At 42.6% G+C, this 25,268-nt stretch overlaps 1 protein-coding gene across 5 annotated transcripts in view; it reads left to right on the forward strand.

The window, feature by feature from the left end:
- SMARCD3 (SWI/SNF related BAF chromatin remodeling complex subunit D3) overlaps window positions 1-25,268 on the forward strand; it is a 229,261-nt gene that overhangs the window by 134,774 nt on the left and 69,219 nt on the right. For all 5 annotated transcript variants that reach the window (XM_084621529.1, XM_084621528.1, XM_084621530.1 and 2 more), the window contains one exon: window positions 13,696-13,818. In XM_084621529.1, coding sequence (XP_084477655.1) covers window positions 13,696-13,818 — 123 coding nt within the window. The remainder of the gene's footprint in view (window positions 1-13,695; window positions 13,819-25,268) is intronic.

Here is a 25,268-nt window from a genome sequence, read left to right on the forward strand (position 1 = left end):
GTTAAAGGTGTCCTTCTTTCCACACAGGGTTTAAGAAAACAGAACAAATACATCCCAAGGTTCACATTCTGTATAGTGACCTTAACTTCAGGTAGCATGGTGATGGATGCGGAATAAAGATCTGCATTATCTCTAGAATTCCTTCTTGTTGTTGCCACAGGATTTGTTCAGCTCTCTTGATTTAAGGGATCCATCATTCCTCATATCTGTCTGACACACAAGAAGCAGCCCTGATTATGTGTGTGTTCAGATAATTTCCAGAACTAAGTTCTTTCTTTTGTCCTTCCTATAATTTCACCTGAACTGCTCCGTAATAACCACAATAATGTAATTAAATTAGGGCCGTCGATTAATCGCAGTTAACTCACGCGATTAAATCAAAAAAATTTACTGTGATTAAAAAATTAATCATGATTAATTGCCCTGTTAAACAATAGAATACCAACTGAAATTTATTGAATAGTTTTGGATGTTTTTCTACATTTTCAAATATATTGATTTCTATTACAGCACAGAATACAAAGTGTACAGTGCTCACTTTATATTATTTTTATTACAAATATTTGCACTGTAAAAAACAAAAGAAATAGTATATTTCAATTCACTTAATACAAGTACTGTAGTGCAATCTCTCTATGATGAAATTTGAACTTACAAATGTAGAATTATGTACAAAAAATAACTGCAATCAAAAATAAAACAATGTAAAACTTTAGAGCCTATAAGTCCCCTCAGTCGTACTTCAGCTCAGACAAACAAGTTTGGTTACAATTTGCAGGAGATAATGCTGCCCACGTCTTGTTTACAATGTCACCTGAAAGTGAGAACAGGCGTTTGCATGGCACTGTTGTAGCCGGCATCTCAAGATAATTACATGCCAGATGCGCTAAAAATTCATATGTCAATTCATGCTTCAACCACCATTCCTGAAGACATGCATCCATTCTACTGACGGGTTCTGCTCAATAACGATCCAAAGCGGAGTGGACTGACACATGTTCATTTTCATCATCAGTGTCAGATGCCACCAACTGAAGGTTGATTTTCTTTTTTGGTGATTCGGGTTCTGTAGTTTCCACATCGGAGTGTTGCTCTTTTAAGACATCTGAACGCATTCTCCACACCTCGTCCTTCTCAGATTTTGGAAAGCATTTCAGATTCTTAAACCTTGGGTCGAGTGCTGTATCTATCCTTAGAAATCTCAGATTGGTACCTTCTTTGCGTTTTGTCAAATCTGCTGTGAAAGTGTTCTTAAAACAAACGTGCTGGGTTATCATCCAAGACTATTATAACATGAAATATATGGCAAAATGTGGGTAAACAGAACAGGTGACATACAGTTCTCCCCGAAGGAGTTTAATCACAAATTTAATTAACGCATCATTTTTTTAACGAGCATCATCAGCATGGAAGCATGTCCTCTGGAATGGTGGCTGAAGGATGAAGGGACATATGAATATTTAGCATATCTGGCACGTAAATACCTTGCAACGCTGGCTACAAAATTACCATGCAAATGCCTGTTCTCACTAAATTAAAAGGAACAGTCACTAGTGTGAAATGTCTGCCAGCTGCATGGAAACTATTTAAAAACGCCATAACAGAGGCTCAAACTAAATGTATACCCTTAACTGGGGGGAAAGAGGGGGGCGGAGTGGAGGGGAAGGACAAAAAATGCCACATTTGTTCAACAAGAGAGTACAAGCAGTTGGAGGCAAAAAGGCATCCTTTAAAAAGTGGAAGTCAGATACTACTGAGAAAAATAGAAAGGAGCATAAGTTCTGGCAGGTCAAGTGTAAATGTATAATTAGGCAGTCCAAAAAAGAATTTGAAGCGCAACAAGCAGAAGGCACAAAAACTAACAGCAAATTTTTTTTAAAGTACCTCAGAATCAGGAAACCTGCCAAACAATCGGTGGGGCCACTGGATGATCAAGGTTTTGAAGGAGCTCTCAAGGAAGACAATGCTGTTACAGAGAAACTAAATGAATTCTTTGCATTGATCTTCACTGCAGAGGATGTGATAGAGATTCCCACACCCAAGCCACTCTTTTTAGGTGACAAATCTGAGGAACTGTCCCAGATTGAGGTGTCAGCAGAGGAAGTTTTGGAACAAATTGATAAATTAAACAGTAACATGTCACAAGTACAAGATGGTATTCACCCGGGAGTTCTGAAGGAACCCAAATCTAAAACAGCAGACCTTCTGATTATAATATGTAACCTATCGCTTAAATCAGAATCTGTACCAGACAACTGGTAAATAGCTAAAGTGGTGCTGCTTTTTAGAAAAAGGCTCCAGAGACAATCCTGGCAATTACATGCTAATAAGCCTAACTTTAGTAACAGGCAAATTAGTTGAAGCTATAGTAAAGAACAGAATTATCAAACCCATAGACGAACACAATTTATTGGGGAAGACTCAACACAACTTTTGTAAAGGGAAATCATGCCTCACCAATCTGTTAGAATTCTTTGAAGGGGTAAACAAACATGTGGACAAGAGTGATCAAGGAATAAACAATGGAGTGGCAAAATTTGCAGACGATAGAAAATTACTCAAGGTAGTTAAGTCCAAAACAGACTGCAAAGAGTTACAAAAGGATCTCACAAAACTGGGGACCAAAATGGCGGATGAAATTCAGTGCTGCTAAGTGCCAAGTAATGCATATTGAAAAACATAACCCCAGCTATACATACAAAATGAAAGGCTTTAAATTAGCTGTTAGCACTCAAGAAAGTGATCTTGGAGTCATTGTGGATAATTCTCTGAAAACATCCAATCAGTATGCAGCAGCAGTCAAAAAAAAACTAACAAATGTTAGGAACCATTAGAAAAGGGTTAGATAATAAGACAGAAAATATCATAATTCCACTATATAAATCCCTGGTATGCCCACACCTTGAACACTGCGTGCAGTTATGGTCACCGCATCTCAAAAAACATATATTAGAAATCAAAAAAGTTTAGAGAAGTGCAACAAAAATTATTAGGGGTATGGAAGAGATTCCATAAGAAGAGATGTTTCAGAGTAACAGCCGTGTTAGTCTGTATTCGCAAAAACAAAAGGAGTACTTGTGGCACCTTAGAGACTAACCAATTTATTAGAGCATAAGCTTTCGTGAGCTACAGCTCACTTCCTCAGATGCATATCGTGGAAACTGCAGCAGGCTTTATATATACACAGAGAATACGAAACAATACCTATTCCCACCCCACTGTCCTGCTGGTAATAGCTTATCTAAAGTGATCATCAGGTGGGCCATTTCCAGCACAAATCCAGGTTTTCTCACCCTCCACCCCCCCACACAAATTCACTCTCCTGCTGGTGATAGCCCATCCAAAGTGACAACTCTTTACACAATGTGCATGACAATCAAGTTGGGCTATTTCCTGCACAAATCCAGGTTTTCTCACATCCCCCCCACCCCCACACACACACAAACTCACTCTCCTGCTGGTAATAGCTCATCCAAACTGACCACTCTTCAAGTTAAAATCCAAGTTAAACCAGAACATCTGGGGGGGGAGGGGGGTAGGAAAAAACAAGAGGAAACAGGCTACCTTGCATAATGACTTAGCCACTCCAAGTCTCTATTTAAGCCTAAATTAATAGTATCCAATTTGCAAATGAATTCCAATTCAGCAGTTTCTCGCTGGAGTCTGGATTTGAAGTTTTTTTGTTTTAAGATAGCGACCTTCATGTCTGTGATCGCGTGACCAGAGAGATTGAAGTGTTCTCCGACTGGTTTATGAATGTTATAATTCTTGACATCTGATTTGTGTCCATTTATTCTTTTACGTAGAGACTGTCCAGTTTGACCAATGTACATGGCAGAGGGGCATTGCTGGCACATGATGGCATATATCACATTGGTGGATGTGCAGGTGAACGAGCCTCTGATAGTGTGGCTGATGTTATTAGGCCCTGTGATGGTGTCCCCTGAATAGATATGTCGGCACAATTGGCAACGGGCTTTGTTGCAAGGATAAGTTCCTGGGTTAGTGGTTCTGTTGTGTGGTATGTGGTTGTTGTTGAGTATTTGCTTCAGATTGCGGGGCTGTCTGTAGGCAAGGACTGGCCTGTCTCCCAAGATTTGTGAGAGTGTTGGGTCATCCTTTAGGATAGGTTGTAGATCCTTAATAATGCGTTGGAGGGGTTTTAGTTGGGGGCTGAAGGTGACGGCTAGTGGCGTTCTGTTATTTTCTTTGTTAGGCCTGTCCTGTAGTAGGTAACTTCTGGGAACTCTTCTGGCTCTATCAATCTGTTTCTTTACTTCTGCAGGTGGGTATTGTAGTTGTAAGAAAGCTTGACAGAGATCTTGTAGGTGTTTGTCTCTGTCTGAGGGGTTGGAGCAAATGCGGTTGTATCGCAGAGCTTGGCTGTAGACGATGGATCGTGTGGTGTGGTCAGGGTGAAAGCTGGAGGCATGCAGGTAGGAATAGCGGTCAGTAGGTTTCCGGTATAGGGTGGTGTTTGTGACCATTGTTTATTAGCACTGTAGTGTCCAGAAAGTGGATCTCTTGTGTGGACTGGACCAGGCTGAGGTTGGTGGTGGGATGGAAATTGTTGAAATCATGGTGGAATTCCTCAAGGGCTTCTTTTCCATGGGTCCAGATGATGAAGATGTCATCAATATAGCGCAAGTAGAGTAGGGGCTTTAGGGGACGAGAGCTGAGGAAGCGTTGTTCTAAATCAGCCATTGATTGTCATGCACATTGTGTAAAGAGTTGTCACTTTGGATGGGCTATCACCAGCAGGAGAGTGAATTTGTGTGGGGGGGTGGAGGGTGAAAAAACCTGGATTTGTGCTGGAAATGGCCCACCTGATGATCACTTTAGATAAGCTATTACCAGCAGGACAGTGGGGTGGGAATAGGTATTGTTTCATATTCTCTGTGTATATATAAAGCCTGCTGCAGTTTCCACGATATGCATCTGAGGAAGTGAGCTGTAGCTCACGAAAGCTTATGCTCTAATAAATTGGTTAGTCTCTAAGGTGCCACAAGTACTCCTTTTCTTCATACGAAGAGAGATTACAAAGACTGGGACTGTTCATCTTGGAAAAGAGATGATAGAGGTCTAAAAAATCATAACTAGTGTCGAGAAAGTGAATAAAGAAGTGTTATTTACCCCTTAACATAACACAAGAACAAGGGGTCACCCACTGAAATTAATAGGCAGCAGGTTTAAAACAAACATAAGGAAGTACTTCTTCAGAAAACACAGAGGCAGTGTGTGGAACTCACTGTCAGGGGATGCTGTGAAGGCCACCAGTATAACTTGGCTCAAAAAAGAATTAGGTCAGTTCATGGGAAATAGTCTATCAATGGCTTTCAGCCAAGGTGGTCAGGGACTCAGCCCCATGCTTCAGGTATCCTTAAACCTCCAATTGCCAGAAGCTGGCCGTGGATGATAGGATGGATCACTCAAAATTGACCTGTTCTGTTCATTCCCTCTGAAACATCTGGCACTGGCCACTGTTGGAAGACAGGTTTCAGAGTAACAGCCGTGTTAGTCTGTATTTGCAAAAAGAAAAGGAGTACTTGTGGCACCTTAGAGACTAACCAATTTATTTGAGCATGAGCTTTCGTGAGCTACAGCTCACTTCGTTGGAAGACAGAATACTGGGCTAGATGGGCCCCTGGTCTGACCCAGTATGGCCATTCTTACGTTCATGAGTCTTCCCAAAGTACCTAGCAGTAGCAGCCAGGAATATATGTTTAATCATTATAAGGGTTCACTGCTCAGAATGTGTGACTAGCTGTTCAGTAAATCTGCTCTCTACTCCAGTTGTTGAGTCCTATGATTTGCTGGAACAAGTTTATTTTTATACCACTGAGACTCTCTCTTTCCTAAAGGCTGTTCTTGGCTCAATCTGCAAATCCAGACAGATTTCAAGAAATTCAAAACAATCAATCTGGTTAGATCTTTGTCTCATCAAACCATGAGCTATTACTTCAAATTTCTAGAGTTCATGGGATTGTGTACCCAGGTCACTCCATTTGCTAGGCCTTGAGTAAAACCTCTACAAATTTGAGGCCTGTGCCTCAAACACCAACTTCCATTTGGTAATTTACCATTCCGATTCAAAGCTTTCTAGTGGTGGATAATCCCAGAATATGGGTGCAAAATGGTGCTCCTCACTATTCCCTCCCCATTGAAAGTGAAAGTGTGGTACACACTTTAGACATGCGTTGAGGAGCAAACCAAGACCAACTCAGTATTCAGGTTCTGTGAAATCCCAGGAAGGCCAAATTGCATATAAATGTGTTGGAGTTAAGAAACATTTGTTTAGCTCTCAAACGTCCTTCTACATGTGGGAAACTGAGTTCTACCATAATTAAACATATCCTAATATTCAGGTGTTGACAGGTAATACCACATTTATATACTGTCTCAACCATCAAGGAGGAACTCACTCTCATCTGGAATATCAGGAGGCAGTTAGGGAGTGAAGCATCCATCATCCAGTGTTGCCAATGGCCAAGCATCACCAAGCGAACAACACTTTAGCAGGTAATCCAAGCCAAAATGCAATTCCCAGCACTTGTGGTCTCTGAAGACTGAGATAATGGCTATATTTTTACACACGTGAGGAAAACCAAAGGTTTACCTCCTTTGCAGTGAGGGAAAATTCAGTGTTCTCTAGTCTATTCCTGGGGTGCTCAGAGTATGGAGCCCTGACTGAAGCCTTTCTTCTGGGTGGGAGCAGGGATTTCTACGTGTCTTTCTTCCAGTGTCACTTATCCCAAAAGTGTCATGATTTTAAGAAGGGACAGAGCTCATATAATATTAATAGCTGCAGGCTTGGGCTCAGATCTTTTGGCATTGACATTGGAGCCTCCAGTTCATCTGCCATTTCCCACAGATCTCCTGTCACATTGCCAGAGACAAATATTGCCTTCAGATCTGAGCTCTCTGACCCTGACAGTTTGGATGATTGCACTTTGTTCAATTCTAATAATGATTTTCTTGAGCGGTCCATTGAATTTCAACATGGAAAACTTTACAGTGAAGTGGAAAATATTTTTCCGCATGAGTCTCTGTCAAAAGTATTTCATTTTTGGCTGCTGCAGTCCCTAATACTCTGTTCTGTTGTTTGATTCTAAAAGAATCTGGATCTATTTTGGGTACTTGATGTGGTCATAGAATCATAGAATCATAGAATCATAGAATATCAGGGTTGGAAGGGACCCCAGAAGGTCATCTAGTCCAACCCCCTGCTCAAAGCAGGACCAATTCCCAGTTAAATCATCCCAGCCAGGGCTTTGTCAAGCCTGACCTTAAAAACCTCTAAGGAAGGAGATTCTACCACCTCCCTAGGTAACGCATTCCAGTGTTTCACCACCCTCTTAGTGAAAAAGTTTTTCCTAATATCCAATCTAAACCTCCCCCACTGCAACTTGAGACCATTACTCCTCGTTCTGTCATCTGCTACCATTGAGAACAGTCTAGAGCCATCCTCTTTGGAACCCCCTTTCAGGTAGTTGAAAGCAGCTATCAAATCCCCCCTCATTCTTCTCTTCTGCAGGCTAAACAATCCCAGCTCCCTCAGCCTCTCCTCATAACTCATGTGTTCCAGTCCCCTAATCATTTTTGTTGCCCTTCGCTGGACTCTCTCCAATTTATCCACATCCTTCTTGAAGTGTGGGGCCCAAAACTGGACACAGTACTCCAGATGAGGCCTCACCAATGTCGAATAGTCATGTTTAGGGGTCCCAGTCCTGGACCACTACCCTGAACAAGCACAGAACAGAGAGCTGGTCCCTGTTCCAGAGAGCTTACACTCTTAAAACAAGTGACAGCAGGTGGATACAGACAGATGAGGAGCACAAGGCTAGAATGAGGCATTATTGATCAGCTTGCTAGGACGTGGTCTCAGCAGATCAGCTGCCTAACAGTTGTCAAGCTGTTTTGTAGTTATCATGGCAAAGGGGAGTTTTAAGAAGAGATTTGGTGGGATTGTATTACTAAAGTTAATCTGGCAGCTGTGTTATACCAGCTCATCATGCTTCTATTCCCAGATCTTCAGTTCTTGCATACCCAGTGATGTAAAGGTTTTAAAGGAATCTTGCATGTAATTTCATCTGTTTGTAAGCTTCCATCACCTTTTGAGCTCAAATTGTGTGCCACAAAACTTCTGGAATGACTTTATTAAGATCCTTGTGCATACTTCCTGGTCCACCTCCTTGTGAAGCGTATGGCAGAGACAGTGAATTACGAATCCTGATGACGGACTCCCCTTTATGGGGTGAACATGGTATTGCATCCACCTCCTAAATTCCTGCTCAAGACTTTGATTAAAATCTGTGAACTTCCCTATTCTTTTTTTTCCAAAACTCCATATTTTACCAGGAGAAGCAAAATATTATAGATGTAACATTAACTAGATGTTAGAGGAGTTCTCAGTGACTATCTAGGTAGAACAAAATTTATAAGCCCTTCCAATTTTTTTGTAGTTTATATAATAAACCGAGGAAAGAAACATCTGCTGCTCAGATTGTCAAAATGGATTAGATTTTGCATTCGGACTTGTTATAATCTAGTGGGTGTTTCAGTACCTGAATGTCGAAGAACACATTATAACATGTATACTAAGGTAACAGACATGACAGAAATAGTTTAAATACGTAAAGGAGGTCTAACGGGGCTTCTGCAGAATGTCTGAGAGACAGATCTCTCACAGAGCTATTTAAGAACATAAGAACGGTCATACTGGGTAAGACCAAAGGTCCATCTAGCCCAGTATCCTGTCTTCTGACAGTGGCCAATGCCAGGTGCTTCAGAGGGAATGAACAGAAGAGGTAATCATCAAGTGATCCATCATCCCCTGTCACCCATTCCCAGCTTCTGGCAAACAGAGGCTAAGGACACCATCCGTTCTCATCCTGGCTAATAGCCATTGATGGACCTTTCCTCCATTTAGCTAGTTCTTTTTTGAACTCTGTTATAATCTTGGTCTTCACAACATCCTCTAGCAAAGAGTTCCACAGGTTGACTGTGCATAGTGTGAAGCAATATTTCCTTTTGTGTTAAATCTGCTGCCTATTAATTTCATCTGGTGACCCCTAGTTTTTGTGTTATGAGAAGGAGTAAATAACACTTCCTTATTTACTTTCTCCATACCAGTCATGATTTTATAAACCTCTATCATATCCCCCCTTAGTCATTCCTTTTCCAAGCTGAAGAGTCCCAATCTTATTAATCTCTGCTCATATGGAAGCTGTTCCATACCCCTAATCATTTTTGTTGCCATTTTCTGGACCTTTTCCAATTCCAATATATCTTTTTAGAGATGGGGCGACCACATCTTCACCAGTATTCAAGTTGTGGGTGTACCATGGATTTATATAGAGGCAATATGATATTTTCTGTCTTCTTATCTATCCCTTTCTTAATGATGTCCAACATTCTGTTAGCTTTTTTGATTGCTGATGCACATTGAGTGGATGTTTTCAGAGAACTATATACACTGACTCCAAGATCTCTTTCTTGAGTGGTAAAAGCTAATTTAGATCCCATCATTTTGTATGGGTAGTTGGGATTATGTTTTCCAATGTGCATTACTTTGCATTTATCAACATTGAATTTCATCTTTCATTTTGTTGCCCAATCACCCAGTTTTGAGAGATCCCTCTGTAACTCTTCACAGTCTGCTTTGGACTTACCTATCTTGAGTTATAGTTAACTACCTAAATTACAAGGCTGCTGCTACTTGGAATTCTGTTCATGCAGTTATTCTATTCAATATTACTCTCATCTTAGCAGAGAAAGTGGTATACTGGTTCAGAAAATGGTCCATTCTAGTCCAGTATTTGGACTCTGATAGACTCAGTACCAACTACTTCAGATGAAGGTATAAGAAAACCTGCGGTAGGCAGCTGTTGGATAACCTGCTTCCAAAGACAGTTTTCTCCTAACCCTCTCTAGTTAGAGGTTGGCTTATGCCCTGAAGCAGGAGGTTTTAGGTCCCTTCCAAAACCCTTGTTTTTTTAATAAATCTTACAATCATAACTGTCATCAGGCCTCCCTCTCCAACTTAAGTAATCATAGCCAAAATATACAGCGTTAGCTCCTTGACTCTCTCCCGATAACTCTGCCACTCCAGGCACCTAAAATATTTTTTCCTGTTCTTCACTAAACTCCATCCACTCTTTCAATATCTCTTTGGCAATAATGTACTCAGAATAAAACCAGTATTCCAGGTTAAGTTGCATCAGGGACATATAGAGAGGGACAGTCCTGGCCAGGGACATGAGGTTTCTGTAGCCCACAATGACGTTGGCATTTTTTTTCTTTTTGGCCATGTTGCACTACAGCTTCATCAGATAGGTAGATGGATTGGGGCCCTAGGGTTCAATCCTCATGGTAGACACAATGCAAGAGGTACCAGGCATTGCTCCCACTATCAGACGCAGAGGTGGAGGATTAACTCAGGATGTCCCAGACCCTAGCCCTTCTCTGATATTGGATATAATGTTGAGGGGCTGAAAGAGAGGGTCAGTTCCAATTCTAAAATGATAGATTCTAAACCCAGAAGGAACCACTGTGATCCTCTAATCTGTCCTCCTGCATAACACAGGCCATAGAATTTCCATAAAATAATTCCTCTTTGAACTAGAACATATATTTTGGAAAAACATCCAGTCTTGATTTAAGCCCACATGATATGGGCTTATGAAGTCAGGCACCTGTATCATAGAATCGTAGGAGTGGAAGGGACCTCGATAGATTATCTAGTCCAGTCCCCTGCACTCATGGGAAGACTAAGTATTATCTAGACCATCCATGACAGGTGTTTGTCTAACCTGCTCTTAAAAATCTCCAATGATGGCGATTCCACAATCTCCCTAGGCAATTTATTCCAGTATTTAACCACCTTGACAGGAAGTTTTTCCTAATGTCCAACCTAAACCACCTTTGCTGCAATTTAAGTCTATTGCATCTTGTCCTATCCTCAGCGCGTAGGCAACTGGTAACTGCCGATGGGGGAGGCACAATGGCAGCTTCCCCCCTCGCCACCACAGTCACAGTCAACTTCCCAGTGGCTGCCAAGGCACCTTCCAGCAACACCCTCTTGACCACAGCTGCCCAGAGCCCCACTCCTTCCCTTTGCTCCTGGTCCCTGCTGCCTTCTCCGGACCCTCAATCCCCCTGGCGTGGCCTATGCCTCAGAGATTAAGGAGAATAGTATTTTTCTTCTTCCTTGTAACAACCTTTTATGTGCTTGAAAACTGTTATCATGTCCCCTGTCATTCTTCTCTTCTCCAGACTAAACAAACCCTGTTTTTTTCAATCTTCCCTCATAGATCATTTTGTATTCTCTAAAGCACTTGCAACCCCTCCCAGCTTGGTATCATCCACAGACTTTATTAGTGTACTTTTCATGTCATTATCTAAACCATTGATGAGGCTCCTGGGTGTTCCCAGTGCAGTGTGTGCTGCTGCTGTGGTGGAGTGGGTGTGGCTCATCAGAATGTTCATGTTCAGTTATTATTTACATGTTGCTAACATTTTCCTGAAGAATGTCAGATAAGAGAAATGACAATTTTAAGTAGTCTGTATCACAGCTAAACATGAATGGAGCTTAATGGGACAAAGAAAAGGTACTTCTCTGGCTCCAGGCCTTATTAGCAAGTCATGAGGCTCTGCCACACATCATATACAGTGCAAGGGAATGAATTAGGGGGACTCAGGGCTCAGCCCCAACCAAACAATGGCACAGGATGGATGAGGGGATGCCAGGGTTTGTGCAACATATGACTTGAATGGTTGAATTAATGAGTGTTCTCCTACATTGCAAGACCTGGAATGATGAGCTGGCCTGGAACTAGAGGAATGGCAGAAATAAAGATTTGGGCAGGGTTAGTGGCACAGTCCAGTCTTTGTTATGGTATTTCTGTAACAGCAACTGATTGGAGGCCTGACAGGAGTTACTTCCTGTGAAATGAACCTGTTTGTACCAGATATGCTGTATGCTGAAACACCTGTCAGAAAGTGTAGTAATGTATAATCTTTGGCCTGGTAGTAATGCCTTCTAGGCCCATGCTATCCATTTCCCATGTATCTGTGTGATATACTAAATCCAAACTATAACCCAGATTATAAACAGTAACAGGTGGCAAATATTGGCCAAGTTACCTTTACTGCTGTAGTACAGAAATATTTTAGCTGTTAAATATTTTTGCTGCTTAGTTGAGAACTGGAGTGAGTATTAGAAATGGACAAGAAGACTCAAGAGAGACTAAACTAGGAATTGTTTACTTGTGGCACCTTAGAGACTAACCAATTTATTTGAGCATAAGCTTTCGTGAGCTACAGCTCACTTCATTGGATGCAACTGTAGTTCACGAAAGCTTATGCTCAAATAAATTGGTTAGTCTCTAAGGTGCCACAAGTACTCCTTTTCTTTTTGCGAATACAGACTAACACGGCTGCTACTCTGAAACCTAGGAATTGTTTGTAATCCATTTCTTCTTTGGGCTTGTCTGCACATGGAGTTGTTCCTGAATAATTGTTCCTAATTTACTCCATGTCTGGACTCACTTATTCAAGTGTTTTGTTTAACCCAACTGGTCAGGCACAGTTAATCAGGAACATCTCCAAGTCTTAAAATGCTACCTGCCTCACAATTATCCACAGATCAGGTATTGCCAGGAGTAGATAGTCTGTGTCCACGCTCTAAGAGTATTTCTATACTGGGAAAATACATCACATTAGAAAATGTGCTGACTAATGTGATGTTAAACACAACTTAACATCTAGTATAGGAAGGGCTAGTCAAGTTTAAAAACAAATTTGCTGGTCATGGTTAATCATAGGGTCCACTGAACAAATTTTAAAACCCGACTCATCCTTGTCTGCACTAGGTGCTAAGTCATGTTTAACAGCATGTTAGCTTACACGTTTTCTGGTGCTGCATTTTCCCAGTGTAGAACACATCCCAGGAGGAAAATCATATGCCTATGGAACCAGGTTCTTCTTATCAAGTGGGGACATTGGGTGTGGGGTGTTGCATACCCCATCAGCTCCCTGGAGTCCCCTGTGCAGTAGCATGGAATGGGGACCATATGCATGCAGGGAGGGAGGAACTGCTACAAAGGTTCTGCTGAAGGATATGTGGAACCAGCTCCAGTCGTCGGTTCTGCAGCCTAAGGGGAGGACCCTGCCAAGCATCCAGCTCACTTGTTCAAATCTCTCTTTTCTCTTTTTCTGTGTCCCTCTTTCTTGTCTCCCTCTCTTCATGCCCTACTCCTTGCCAGCTCCTCTTAGAGCTTTTCTAGATTAGGAAAAGATATGTTTTTAAAAAGTGTGTTAGCCAGTATAGCTAGCCATAATATAAGCAGGACAAGTTGCATGTTAACACTTGTTAGCTGGTCATATTAAAGACTCTGGAGGAGTCTGGGGTTCATCTCAGCTGGCTAACACCTTAACCTACAACTTGCCCGGTGTATACTAGGGTTTTAAAAAGTGTAAGGTAACACAGTTGTTTTTAAAAGTGCCTTTCCTCTAGTGTAGAGAGACCCTAATTTAAACAAAGACAAATCTAAAATGCTTTGTATTGCCTAGAGACAATCACTTCTGCTAAGCAAACCCTCTCTCTAAGGTCTGGACAGATATAAGTATTACTGTTCCTGGAATATGATGAATTCCTTGCCTCCAGTGTTTGGATATTCCCTGCTTCCTCCTCAGATCCGGGAGTTGGTTCCTGAGTCCCAGGCCTACATGGACCTGTTAGCCTTTGAACGCAAACTGGACCAGACCATTATGAGGAAGCGGGTGGACATCCAGGAAGCCCTGAAGAGACCAATGAAGGTATGACATGGGAAATGGTACTATTGGTTGAATCAGGAAAAACATCCTAAGTGTGATGTATTGGGCTGTGGAGCCATCTCACTCAAGAACTAGTGGAAGCTCCATTGATAGGCTGACCGAGGCGCTTAAGAATACATGGCGGGGAAACACCCTTCCTTGGAGGAGGACAAATTTGAATGACTCAGTTCAGTAGTTCTCACCCATCTCTAATTTATGAGTCTTTACTATAGGAAATAATCCTCTCTTTCATTTACAAATATTATTCTTTGAGGTTTTTAAGAAAAAAGAAGAGGAAAAGGAGATAAGACAGTAGAGGTCTATTTAGCACATTAAATATACTGTTAAGAGTTCAGTTTAAGACTGGATTAAAAAGGAAATAAAATAATGAGAAATGTTAGTCAGAAAATAAATAATCTTGTAGGCCCTGATCCTGCAAAAACTTAAACACATACTTAGTGCCACATTGGACTACTCATGTGAGCAAAGTTAAGCATGTGGAAAATTGTTTGCAGGATCGGATGCAAAGACAAGGTGGTTCTCCAAATCCTCAGGCACCACTCTTGTATTATGTGTTATTTTTTCCTGCATTTGCCAGGTCACTGTGTTCATTATATAATTCTGCAGTGCTTAATTTGCTTGCTGATTTCCAGCTCCATAGGGTACTTCTTTTGGCCAGTGCAGATGCTGTTTGTCCATATCTTGTTCAGATTCCAAATCTCTTAGTATGAAGATTCTTGCATCTGTAGGTCTGTCATGATGTAAAATCATTATTATTATCTCATTATAATATGTCCAGAGGCCGAACTGTGATCAATGCTAGGCACTGTGTAGACACATTATAAATTTTTTTATACAATTTAAATACCTGAGGGAGACAAAAGGTGGGTAAAAAGAAGTACTATTATTCCTATTTTAAAAATGGGAAATGAGACAGATTAAATGACTAAGGCCTGATCTACCCATAAATCTTAGGTCAACCTAGCTACGTTGCTCAGGGCTGTGAAAAAATCCACCCCCTGTGCAACGTAGTTAGGTCAGTCTGATCCCCACTGTAGATGCATTTAGGTCAACAGAAGAATTCTGTGAACTAGCTACTTCCTCTTGGAGAGGTGAATTACCTATGTGAATGGAAAACCCCCTTCCAACAATGTAAGACGCATCTGTGCCACTGTAGCCTAGACATACCCTTGCACAGAGTCACACAAGAAATCTGTGGCAAAGCCAAGAATTGAGCCTAGTTCTCCTGGCCCACCCTTCCTCACATCATCCATGAAACATTTAGCAATATTGACAGTTAATGTGAAGCCCAGTGATGACAGTTTAACAGCTCTCAGTGCTGTTGTTTCAGGATCTTTGCAGATTTAGCAAGGCAACATTTTATTGGTTTACAAGTTTATGGGCAGTAAGGTTTTAAGATTCTTTGCACATAGTGGGCTAGATGTCAGTTAGTGTAAATTAGCATAGCTTCATTGACATCAACGAAGCTATGCCATTTTACACCAGGACATGACCCCATTTAAAAAAAAATGAAAGTATAGATACTCTTTGAAAAATATGCTATAAAGGGTGGATTTTGTGGCAAATTCCTCAACCATGAAACTGAGAAATACTGAAAGCTTTCTAGCAGAACTTTATAGGATCTGAAATGGGAAAGTACATAAAAACTAGAACTCCGCGGTTTCAGCAAACATTCTGTTAATTCCTGTTTGCTCATGTAGTTGCAGTTAGATTTCATTTCGAAAGAATAATCAGGTAGGTAGGTAGGTTTCTAATCTACCTCCAAACTCATGAATGATTGCTCAAATGCAACAGTCATGAAATTCAAAATCTGTCAAAACAAAACTGAGGCCAGCCATTTTTGCCTGGTTTAGAGTATTCTTATTTATTTATTTATACATACTATTCCTGGAGCACTGGTGACTGCTATAGCGAAGGGTGTCCCCGCATTTCCATCCTAAATGCTGCTCTGAGTCACTTGTAACCCTGAAATATTCAGCATAGAAGCTGCCATTTTCCAGACCTTGTCTGCCTGAAGATGAATTATTTAGAAGTTTTAGGGGAAATGGTTCAAACATTTTTGAATGAGTGGAGACTGGAAAACAAACACTTACTCCATTAAAAAAATGCTTTGGTCTTTGTGAGCAGCTGTAGTGCTGAAAAAATGGCAGCTGTGGGGGTAGCTCAAATGGCAGGGGCAAGGCCTTGGGTTGGGGATGGGGGAATGCAAGCATTGAGCCACCTGCCAGCTTACTCTACTGTTGGCAGAAACCCCAATCAGCTGTTGCCTTCTCCAGCCCTGATCCTGTTTCCTGTCATCTCTTTTTCTGTCTCTTGCTCTCTCTGCATTAGTGCATTACTATACCATGTCCATCACCATGGTGTCAACAGTGCCTCATCTTGCAGGTCAACATTCATAGAATCATAGAATATCAGGGTTGGAAGGGACCCCAGAAGGTCATCTAGTCCAACCCCCTGCTTGAAGCAGGACCAATTCCCAGTTAAATCATCCCAGCCAGGGCTTTGTCAAGCCTGACCTTAAAAACCTCTAAGGAAGGAGATTCTACCACCTCCCTAGGTAACGCATTCCAGTGTTTCACCACCCTCTTAGTGAAAAAGTTTTTCCTAATATCCAATCTAAACCTCCCCCACTGCAACTTGAGACCATTACTCCTCGTTCTGTCATCTGCTACCATTGAGAACAGTCTAGAGCCATCCTCTTTGGAACCCCCTTTCAGGTAGTTGAAAGCAGCTATCAAATCCCCCCTCATTCTTCTCTTCTGCAGGCTAAACAATCCCAGCTCCCTCAGCCTCTCCTCATAACTCATGTGTTCCAGATCCCTAATCATTTTTGTTGCCCTTCGCTGGACTCTCTCCAATTTATCCACATCCTTCTTGAAGTGTGGGGCCCAAAACTGGACACAGTACTCCAGATGAGGCGTCACCAATGTTGAATAGAGGGGAACGATCACGTCCCTCGATCTGCTCGCTATGCCCCTACTTATACATCCCAAAATGCCATTGGCCTTCTTGGCAACAAGGGCACACTGCTGACTCATATCCAGCTTCTCGTCCACTGTCACCCCTAGGTCCTTTTCCGCAGAACTGCTGCCTAGCCATTCGGTCCCTAGTCTGTAGCTGTGCATTGGGTTCTTCAGTCCTAAGTGCAGGACCCTACACTTATCCTTATTGAACCTCATCAGATTTCTTTTGGCCCAATCCTCCAATTGGTCTAGGTCCTTCTGTATCCTATCCCTCCCCTCCAGCGTATCTACCACTCCTCCCAGTTTAGTATCATCCGCAAATTTGCTGAGAGTGCAATCCACACCATCCTCCAGATCATTTATGAAGATATTGAACAAAACCGGCCCCAGGACCGACCCTTGGGGTACTCCACTTGATACCGGCTGCCAACTAGACATGGAGCCATTGATCACTACCCGTTGAGCCCGACAATCTAGCCAGCTTTCTACCCACCTTATAGTGCATTCATCCAGCCCATACTTCCTTAACTTGCTGACAAGAATACTGTGGGAGACCGTGTCAAAAGCTTTGCTAAAGTCAAGAAACAATACATCCACTGCTTTCCCTTCATCCACAGAACCAGTAATCTCATCATAAAAGGCGATTAGATTAGTCAGGCATGACCTTCCCTTGGTGAATCCATGCTGGCTGTTCCTGATCACTTTCCTCTCATGCAAGTGCTTCAGGATTGATTCTTTGAGGACCTGCTCCATGATTTTTCCAGGGACTGAGGTGAGGCTGACTGGCCTGTAGTTCCCAGGATCCTCCTTCTTCCCTTTTTTAAAGATTGGCACTACATTAGCCTTTTTCCAGTCATCCGGGACTTCCCCGGTTCGCCACGAGTTTTCAAAGATAATGGCCAATGGCTCTGCAATCACAGCCGCCAATTCCTTCAGCACTCTCGGATGCAACTCGTCCGGCCCCATGGACTTGTGCACGTCCAGATTTTCTAAATAGTCCCTAACCACCTCTATCTCCACAGAGGGCTGGCCATCTCTTCCCCATTTTGTGATGCCCAGCGCAGCAGTCTGGAAGGCCACTTCTGTTTTAGTTCTTTTGTAAACAACCAGTATAGCTGTCACAGGGCCTTAGGCCTCCGGGTGCATGTGTGCCTTCTACCATGCCTATAATAACCAGGGCTGGATTTCCCATTAGGCACAGTAGGCATGTGTCTAGGGGCGCCTTACCTCTCTAAAACTGCGTGCAACAGGGAGGTCAACTGTACGCGGGAGGGCATTGAAGGTGCTGTGCCTAGGGGTGTGTAACCTGTAAATGCAGCCCTGTTAATAGCCCTCGTGACAAAGTTCCTGCTCTACCTTGGTGGGTCTTGCGCTTATTGGCAGATTTGCTCACCTTGGAGCTTCACGGCAGCCCTCAGCTTGGCCGTTTTTCTGAACCCACAGTCCAGGTTGACTCCTCCTGTGTCTGACCAGGAGTTGGGAGGATTTGGCTGGAACCCGGGCCCGCCCTCTACTCTGGGTTCCACCCCAGGGCCCTGTGGAATGCAGCTGTCTAGAGTGCCTCCTGGAACAGCTGTGCAACAGCTACAACTCCCTGGGCTACTTCCCCATGGCCTCCTCCCAACACCTTCTTTATCCTCACCATAGGACCTTCCTCCTGGTGTCTGATAATGCTTGTACACCTCAGTCCTCCAACAGTCCGCGTTCTCACTCTCAGCTCCTAGTGCCTCTTGCTCCCAGCTCCTCACACGCACACCACAAACTGAAGTGAGCTCCTTTTTAAAACCCAGGTGCCCTGATTAGCCTGCCTTAATTGATTCTAGCAGCTTCTTGATTGGCTGCAGGTGTTCTAATCAGCCTGTCAGTCTTAATTGTCTCCAGAAGGTTCCTGATTGTTCTGGAACCTTCCTTGTTACCTTACCCAAGGAAAAGGGACCTACGTAACCTGGGGCTAATATATCTGCCTTCTATTTCTCTCCTATAGCCATCTGGCCCGACCCTGTTACATCCTTTAAAAGTGGGAGCTGTAGTTGCAGTTCTGTGAGTAGGGGAGCCTATGGGCCAACAGGAAGCCATATAGAAGGTTTTCTGCCTCCTACACAGGGACAGTGGGCATGAGAGACACAGGGTCAGGGAAGTTCTAGTGTGGGTCTTTACATAGCAGGCAGGAAGGGTATGGCCTCTTCTGTCCCAGCCGGTGGGAACTGGAGAAGGCTTGGTGCTGTGGAGGCAGAGGGAGGGTGTGCATGTTAGTACCAGTATTTTGAGTTTAGTTGCTCTTCTTTTAAAGTAAAGTTAGCCCTGAGCAAAGGAGAAGGTGGTTGATGGGATCTTTATTCCACTTTCATGGTTGGTATGGAGGTGATGTCCATGTCATAAATCCCAGTCATGTGAGAAATAAATGTATCATTCATCTTTGCCCACTTCAACTGTCCTCTGCCCATCACTCCATCTCCCCAGGACATGTTTTAACACTCCATACTGCTGAACATCTTCAAACAACCGCCATTTAAAAAACAAACAAAATCTCAACTGGACAGTGAAATGTTTCTTTCAGACCTTCTCCTTGAGATGTGGAGTTCCCCTCACAAAATTGTGTACGGCTGAGGGTCAGGACAGGAAGATCCAGTCCTTAAGTGGTGCTGGATTTTCTGTACATACAAATTTGCTGATTTTAAAGACAAGTATATCAAGCAGTCTTGTGGAGTTAGAAATTAGAGCTCTATTCCATTGAAAAGAAGATATTCCCAGCTTCTCAGTGGAACATATAGCACTTACTTCCTACTCTGGAACTTCCCAGGGGTAAAAAACTCTAGCGTCATGGCTCTTTTAGGTACAGAAAAGCAAATAATGTGTAGAGATTTTTAAAGGCTTCATCTGAGTCCTTCTGAGGTTCAAGTATTGGGCCCAATTCTATACCTATTGAAGTAAAAAATGCAGTATCAGGGCCATGGGTGTTTTTGGCTACACAATCAGAAGAATACAAAAGTAGTCCTCATAAATATATGCATCTTAGGAAGGTGCAAGAAACCCTAGTAGATGGCTATGGGATAAGTTTCTTCCTAACTGTCAATAGTCAGAGTTGGCTTATGGTCTGAAACAGAAGGGTTTAATATTCCTTCCAAAACTCTTGTTTGTTTAAAAATATATTTATGGGTATAATTCTGGATATTCTTTGTATTCATATGAATGTCTTCGCCCTTTTTCTGTCTGGCTAAGCTCTTGGCCTCAGTACCAAAAGCATAACAAGATCCAATGGCTGCAAGTTGAAGCTAGACAAATTCAGACTGGAAATAATGTGCAGATTTTTAAGAGTGAGAGAAATTTACCATTGGAACAATTTGTCTAGGGATGTAGTTGACTTTCCATTACTTGAAATCTTCAAGTCAAGATCAGTTATCTTTCTGAGATATGCTCTTGTTCAACCAGAGATTCTGGCCTATCTTGTACATCAGGTCAGGCTAGATGATTATAATGGTCCCTTCAGGTAGTAAAAGCTGCATATCTTTTAATCTATATCATGTGGCAATGAATTCTACAGACTAATCGTACATTGTATAATATACTTGAAAAAATATTTCCTTTTGTCACTTTTGAGTCTGCTGCCTTTCAGCTTCATTGAATGTCACTTATTCTTGCATTATGGACTGGGAGTTTCTGGTCTCCCTGTCTACCTTCTAGATTCATAGTCTCTGGGGCCAGAAGGGACCATTATGACGGGGTGCTGGAACAATTTGTATCGTCTTTTTCAGAGTCACAGCATCCCAGGATAGAGTCCCCTATTGTGTAAATATGGTCTGCATTCATTGTAGGCCATTTTCTAGACTATTATTTTATGTATTTTTATTTTATGTGTGCTAGAACAGGGGTTCTCACAAGAAAATTTTTGGTGGCCTCAGAATGGGGCCATCAACTCTTGTTGCTGGCCGCTCTGACAATTTTTCCTAAAATTCTTAATTAACTTTAAGAAAAACAAATAAATACACACATATAAGTGTCCAAATCATTATAATTTATTTATGTATTTTTTTCAGACTCAATAATAAGAGTAATGTACAGTTGTCTCTATTCTTTACTGGACCTAAACAGAATAGAAACACAGACAAGGTGCTTCACACATTCTTGTTTTTTTGTTGTTTCTTTTGGTTTTTGGTTGTTATTTTTTTTTAAGACTTGCTAGCTAGTAAGTCTGCTGCTGTGAAAAGTAATATTTGTATGTTTGTTAGTATCACTTTTCACAGCAGACTTACTCAGCCCTGGATGTGGAGGTGGGTTAGGAGACAATGGGGGATGATGAGGGGATAGATGGGGGACTGGGGAGGCGGTGGGGGTCAGGGGCAATGTGTGGTGGTAGTGAGCCAAGGGCTGGCATCCAGGGCCAGAGGCCACCACCCTAGGGCTGAAGCCTGACCCTCACTGCCCCCGGAAAAGTGTGGAACTGACTGGCTGCCTGCTCCGCTGGCATTTGTGGCTCTGGAGGGGGCAGAGCCCACTGCTTTGTCCCCCCTTCAGTCATTGCGCAGGAGTCTTTGGCCACAAGAAAAGCCCCTGGTGGCTGCATTTGAGAAACACTATGCTAGAAGTCTAAATACTAAGGTGGGTGAGCTAGAGGAGTGCCTGGCATTAAATGAGAATATTGATATAATAGGAATTGCAGAAACTTGATGGAATAAGGATAATCAATGGAACATGGTAATACCAGGGTACAAAATATATAGGAATGACTGAATAGGTCATGCTGGTTGGGGAGTGGCATTATGTGTGGAAAAAAATATAGAGTCAAAGTAAAAATATTAAATGAATCAAGCCATACCATAGAATCTGTATGGATAAAAATTCCACGCTTGAACAATAAAAGTATAGCAGTAGGAATATACTACCAACCACGTGACCTGGATGGTGATAGTGATTGTGAAATGCACAGGGACAGTACAGAGGCTACAAAGGCAAAAAATCCAATAATAAATGGGGATTTCAACCTGTGTTCCCTGTAATCTGTGCGTTTGGGCAGCCGTGCAGGAGAGATTCAATTGCCACGCAGCTGATTAGCAGAGCGCGCATAGCCGGCAGCATGTGCTCAAGTGCCCTGACCCCCACGTTGCTCCATCCTGCAGCTGCTCTTGGGACCCTCCTGCTGGCTGTGCAGCATGGGGTGTGTGTGGAGGGGGTAGGGTGCTGATGTCAGGGTTTCCCCCTCCCCCCGCCCTTGTAGCCCATCTCCACAGAGCAGGGCAGAGGGGACAGCCTGGCTCAGGAGGACTGAGAGCTGCAGTCTGAATGGTGAAGGGCTGAGTCCCTTTCTTAAAGAGACAGTGCACTCTTTCTGAGATTTCCCCAGCAGCCAGCTCACGCACGTCTCTGTGTGTGTGTCTCTCACACTCACACTCTCTGTCACTGTCACTCTCCTCCCTTCCCTCTGCCCATGTACCCCATCTCCACATAAATGAACACAATATGTTGAGGAAAAGTCAACATGGCTTTTGAAAAGGAAATCATGGCTCAGCAATTTGTTAGAATTCTTTGAGGATGCCAACCAGCATTTGGACAAAGGTGATGGAGTGGATATAGTGTACTTGGACTTTCAGAAAGCCTTTGACAGGTCCCACACTAAAGCCTCTTAAGTAAAGTAGGCTGTCATGGTGTCAAGGTTCCTCCCCCACTCTGAACTCTAGGGTACAGATGTGGGGACCTGCATGAAAAACCTCCTAAGCTTATCTTTACCAGCTTAGGTCAAAACTTCCCCAAAGTACAAAATATTCCACCCATTGTCCTTGGATTGGCCGCTACCACCACCAAACTAATACTGGTTACTGAGGAAGAGCTGTTTGGACGCGTCTTTCCCCCCAAAATACTTCCCAAAACCTTGCACCCCACTTCCTGGACAAGGTTTGGTAAAAAGCCTCACCAATTTGCCTAGGTTTCTACAGACCCAGACCCTTGGATCTTAAGAACAATGAACAATCCTCCCAACACTTGCACCCCCCCTTTCCTGGTAAATGTTGGATAAAAAGCCTCACCAGTTTGCATAGGTGACCACAGACCCAAACCCTTGGATCTGAGAACAATGAAAAAGCATTCAGTTTTCTTACAAGAAGACTTTTAATAAAAATAGAAGTAAATAGAAATAAAGAAATCCCACCTGTAAAATCGGGATGGTAGATATCTTACAGGGTAATTAGATTCAGAAACATAGAGAACCCCTCTAGGCAGAACGTTAAGTTACAAAAAAGATACACAGACAGAAATAGTTATTCTATTCAGCACAATTCTTTTCTCAGCCATTTAAAGAAATCATAATCTAACACATACCTAGCTAGATTACTTACTAAAAGTTCTAAGACTCCATTCCTGGTCTATCCCCGGCAGAAACCAGCATATAGACAGACACACAGACCCTTTGTTTCTCTCCCTCCTCCCAGCTTTTGAAAGTATCTTGTCTCCTCATTGGTCATTTTGGTCAGGTGCCAGCGAGGTTACCTTTAGCTTCTTAACCCTTTACAGGTGAGAGGAGCTTTTCCCTGGCCAGGAGGGATTTCAAAGGGGTTTACCCTTCCCTGTATATTTATGACACATGGGATAAGAGGGAAGGTCCTCTTATGGATCAGTAACTGGTTAAAAGGTAGGAAACAAAGAGTAGGGATAAACAGTCAGTTTTCACAATGGAGAGAGGAAAATAGCAGGGGTCCTCCAAGGATTCATAAATTATCTGGAAAAAAGGATAAACAGTAAGGTCGCAGAATTTGCAGATGATACAAAATTACTCAAGATAGTTAAGTCCAAAGCTGACTGCGAAGAGTTAGAACTGGATTTCACTAAACTGGGTGACTAAACTGGCAGGTGAAATTTGATGTTGATAAATGTTAAGTAACACACATTGGAAAAAATCATCCCAACAATACATACAAAATGACGGGGTCTAAATTAGCTGTTACCACGCAAGAAAAGATCTTGGAGTCATCATGGATAATTCCCTGAAAACATCCACTCAATGTGCAGCAGCATCAATAAAGTGAACAGAATGTTAGGAACCATTAGGAAAGGGAGAGGTAATCAGACAGAAAATATCATAATGTCACTACATTAATCCATGGTATGTCACACCTTGAATACTGTGTGCAGTTCTGGTTGCCTCATCTCAAAAAAGATGTATTAGAATGGAAAAAGGTGCTGAGAAGGGCAACAAAAATGATTAGAGGTCTGGGACAGCTTCCATATGAGGAGAGATTAAAAAGACTGAGACTGTTCATCTTAGAAATGAGATGACTAAGGGGAGATATGAGAGAGGTCTATAAAATCATGAATGGTGTGGAGAAAGTGTATAGGGAATGTTATTTACCCCTTCACCTAACACAGGAGCTAGGTGTCACCTGATAAATTAATAAACAGCAGGCTTAAAATGAACAAAAGGAGAACAGTGCACAGTCAAGCTGTGGAACTCGTTGCTATGGGATATTGTGAAGGCCAAAAATATAACTGGATTAAAAAAAATAATTAGGTGAGTACATGGAGGATAGTTCCATCAAGGGCTGTTAGCCAAGATGGTCAGGAACACAACCCCATGCTCTGTGTGTCCCTGAACCTCCAACTGCAAAAAACTTGGACAGGACAACGGGTGATGTATCACTTGAAATCATCCTGTTCTATTAGAATCATAGAATAACAGAGTTGGAAGGGACCTCTGGAGGCCATCTAGTCCAACCTCCTGCCCAGAGCAGAACCAATCCCAACTAAATCATTCCAGCCAGGGCTTTGTCAAGCCTGACCTTAAAAACTTCTAAGGAAGGGGATTCCACCACCTCCCTAGGTAACGCATTCCAGTGTTTCACCACCCTCCTAGTGAAAAAGTTTTTCCTAATATCCAACCTAAATCTTCCCCACTGGAACTTGAGACCATTACTCCTTGTCCTGTCATCTGCTATCACTGAGAATAGTCTAGATCCATCCTCTTTGGATCCACCTTTCAGGTAGTTAAAAGCAGCTATCAAATCCCCCCTCATTCTTCTCTGCCGTAGACTAAACAATCCCAGTTCCCTCAGCCTCTCCTCATAAGTCATGTGTTCCAGACCCCTAATCATTTTTGTTGCCCTTCGCTGGACTCTCTCCAATTTCTCCACATCCTTCTTGTAGTGTGGGGCCCAAAACTGGACACAGTACTTCAGATGAGGCCTCACCAGTGTTGAATAGAGGGGAACGATCATGTCCCTCGATCTGCTGGCAATGCTCCTACTTATACATCCCAAAATGCCATTGGCCTTCTTGGCAACAAGGGCACACTGTTGACTCATATCCAGCTTCTTGTCCACTGTAACCCCTAGGTCCTTCTCTGCAGAACTGCTACCGAGCCATTTGGTCCCTAGTCTGTAGCGCTGCATGGGATTCTTCCGTCCTAAGTGCAGGACTCTGCACTTGTCCTTGTTGAACCACATCAGATTTCTTTTGGCCCAATCCTCCGATTTGTCTAGGTCCCTC

The sequence above is a fragment of the Lepidochelys olivacea genome (genome assembly GCF_965140295.1).
Source record: "Lepidochelys olivacea isolate rLepOli2 genome assembly, chromosome: 2".
In the NCBI taxonomy this organism is placed as follows: domain Eukaryota; kingdom Metazoa; phylum Chordata; order Testudines; family Cheloniidae; genus Lepidochelys; species Lepidochelys olivacea.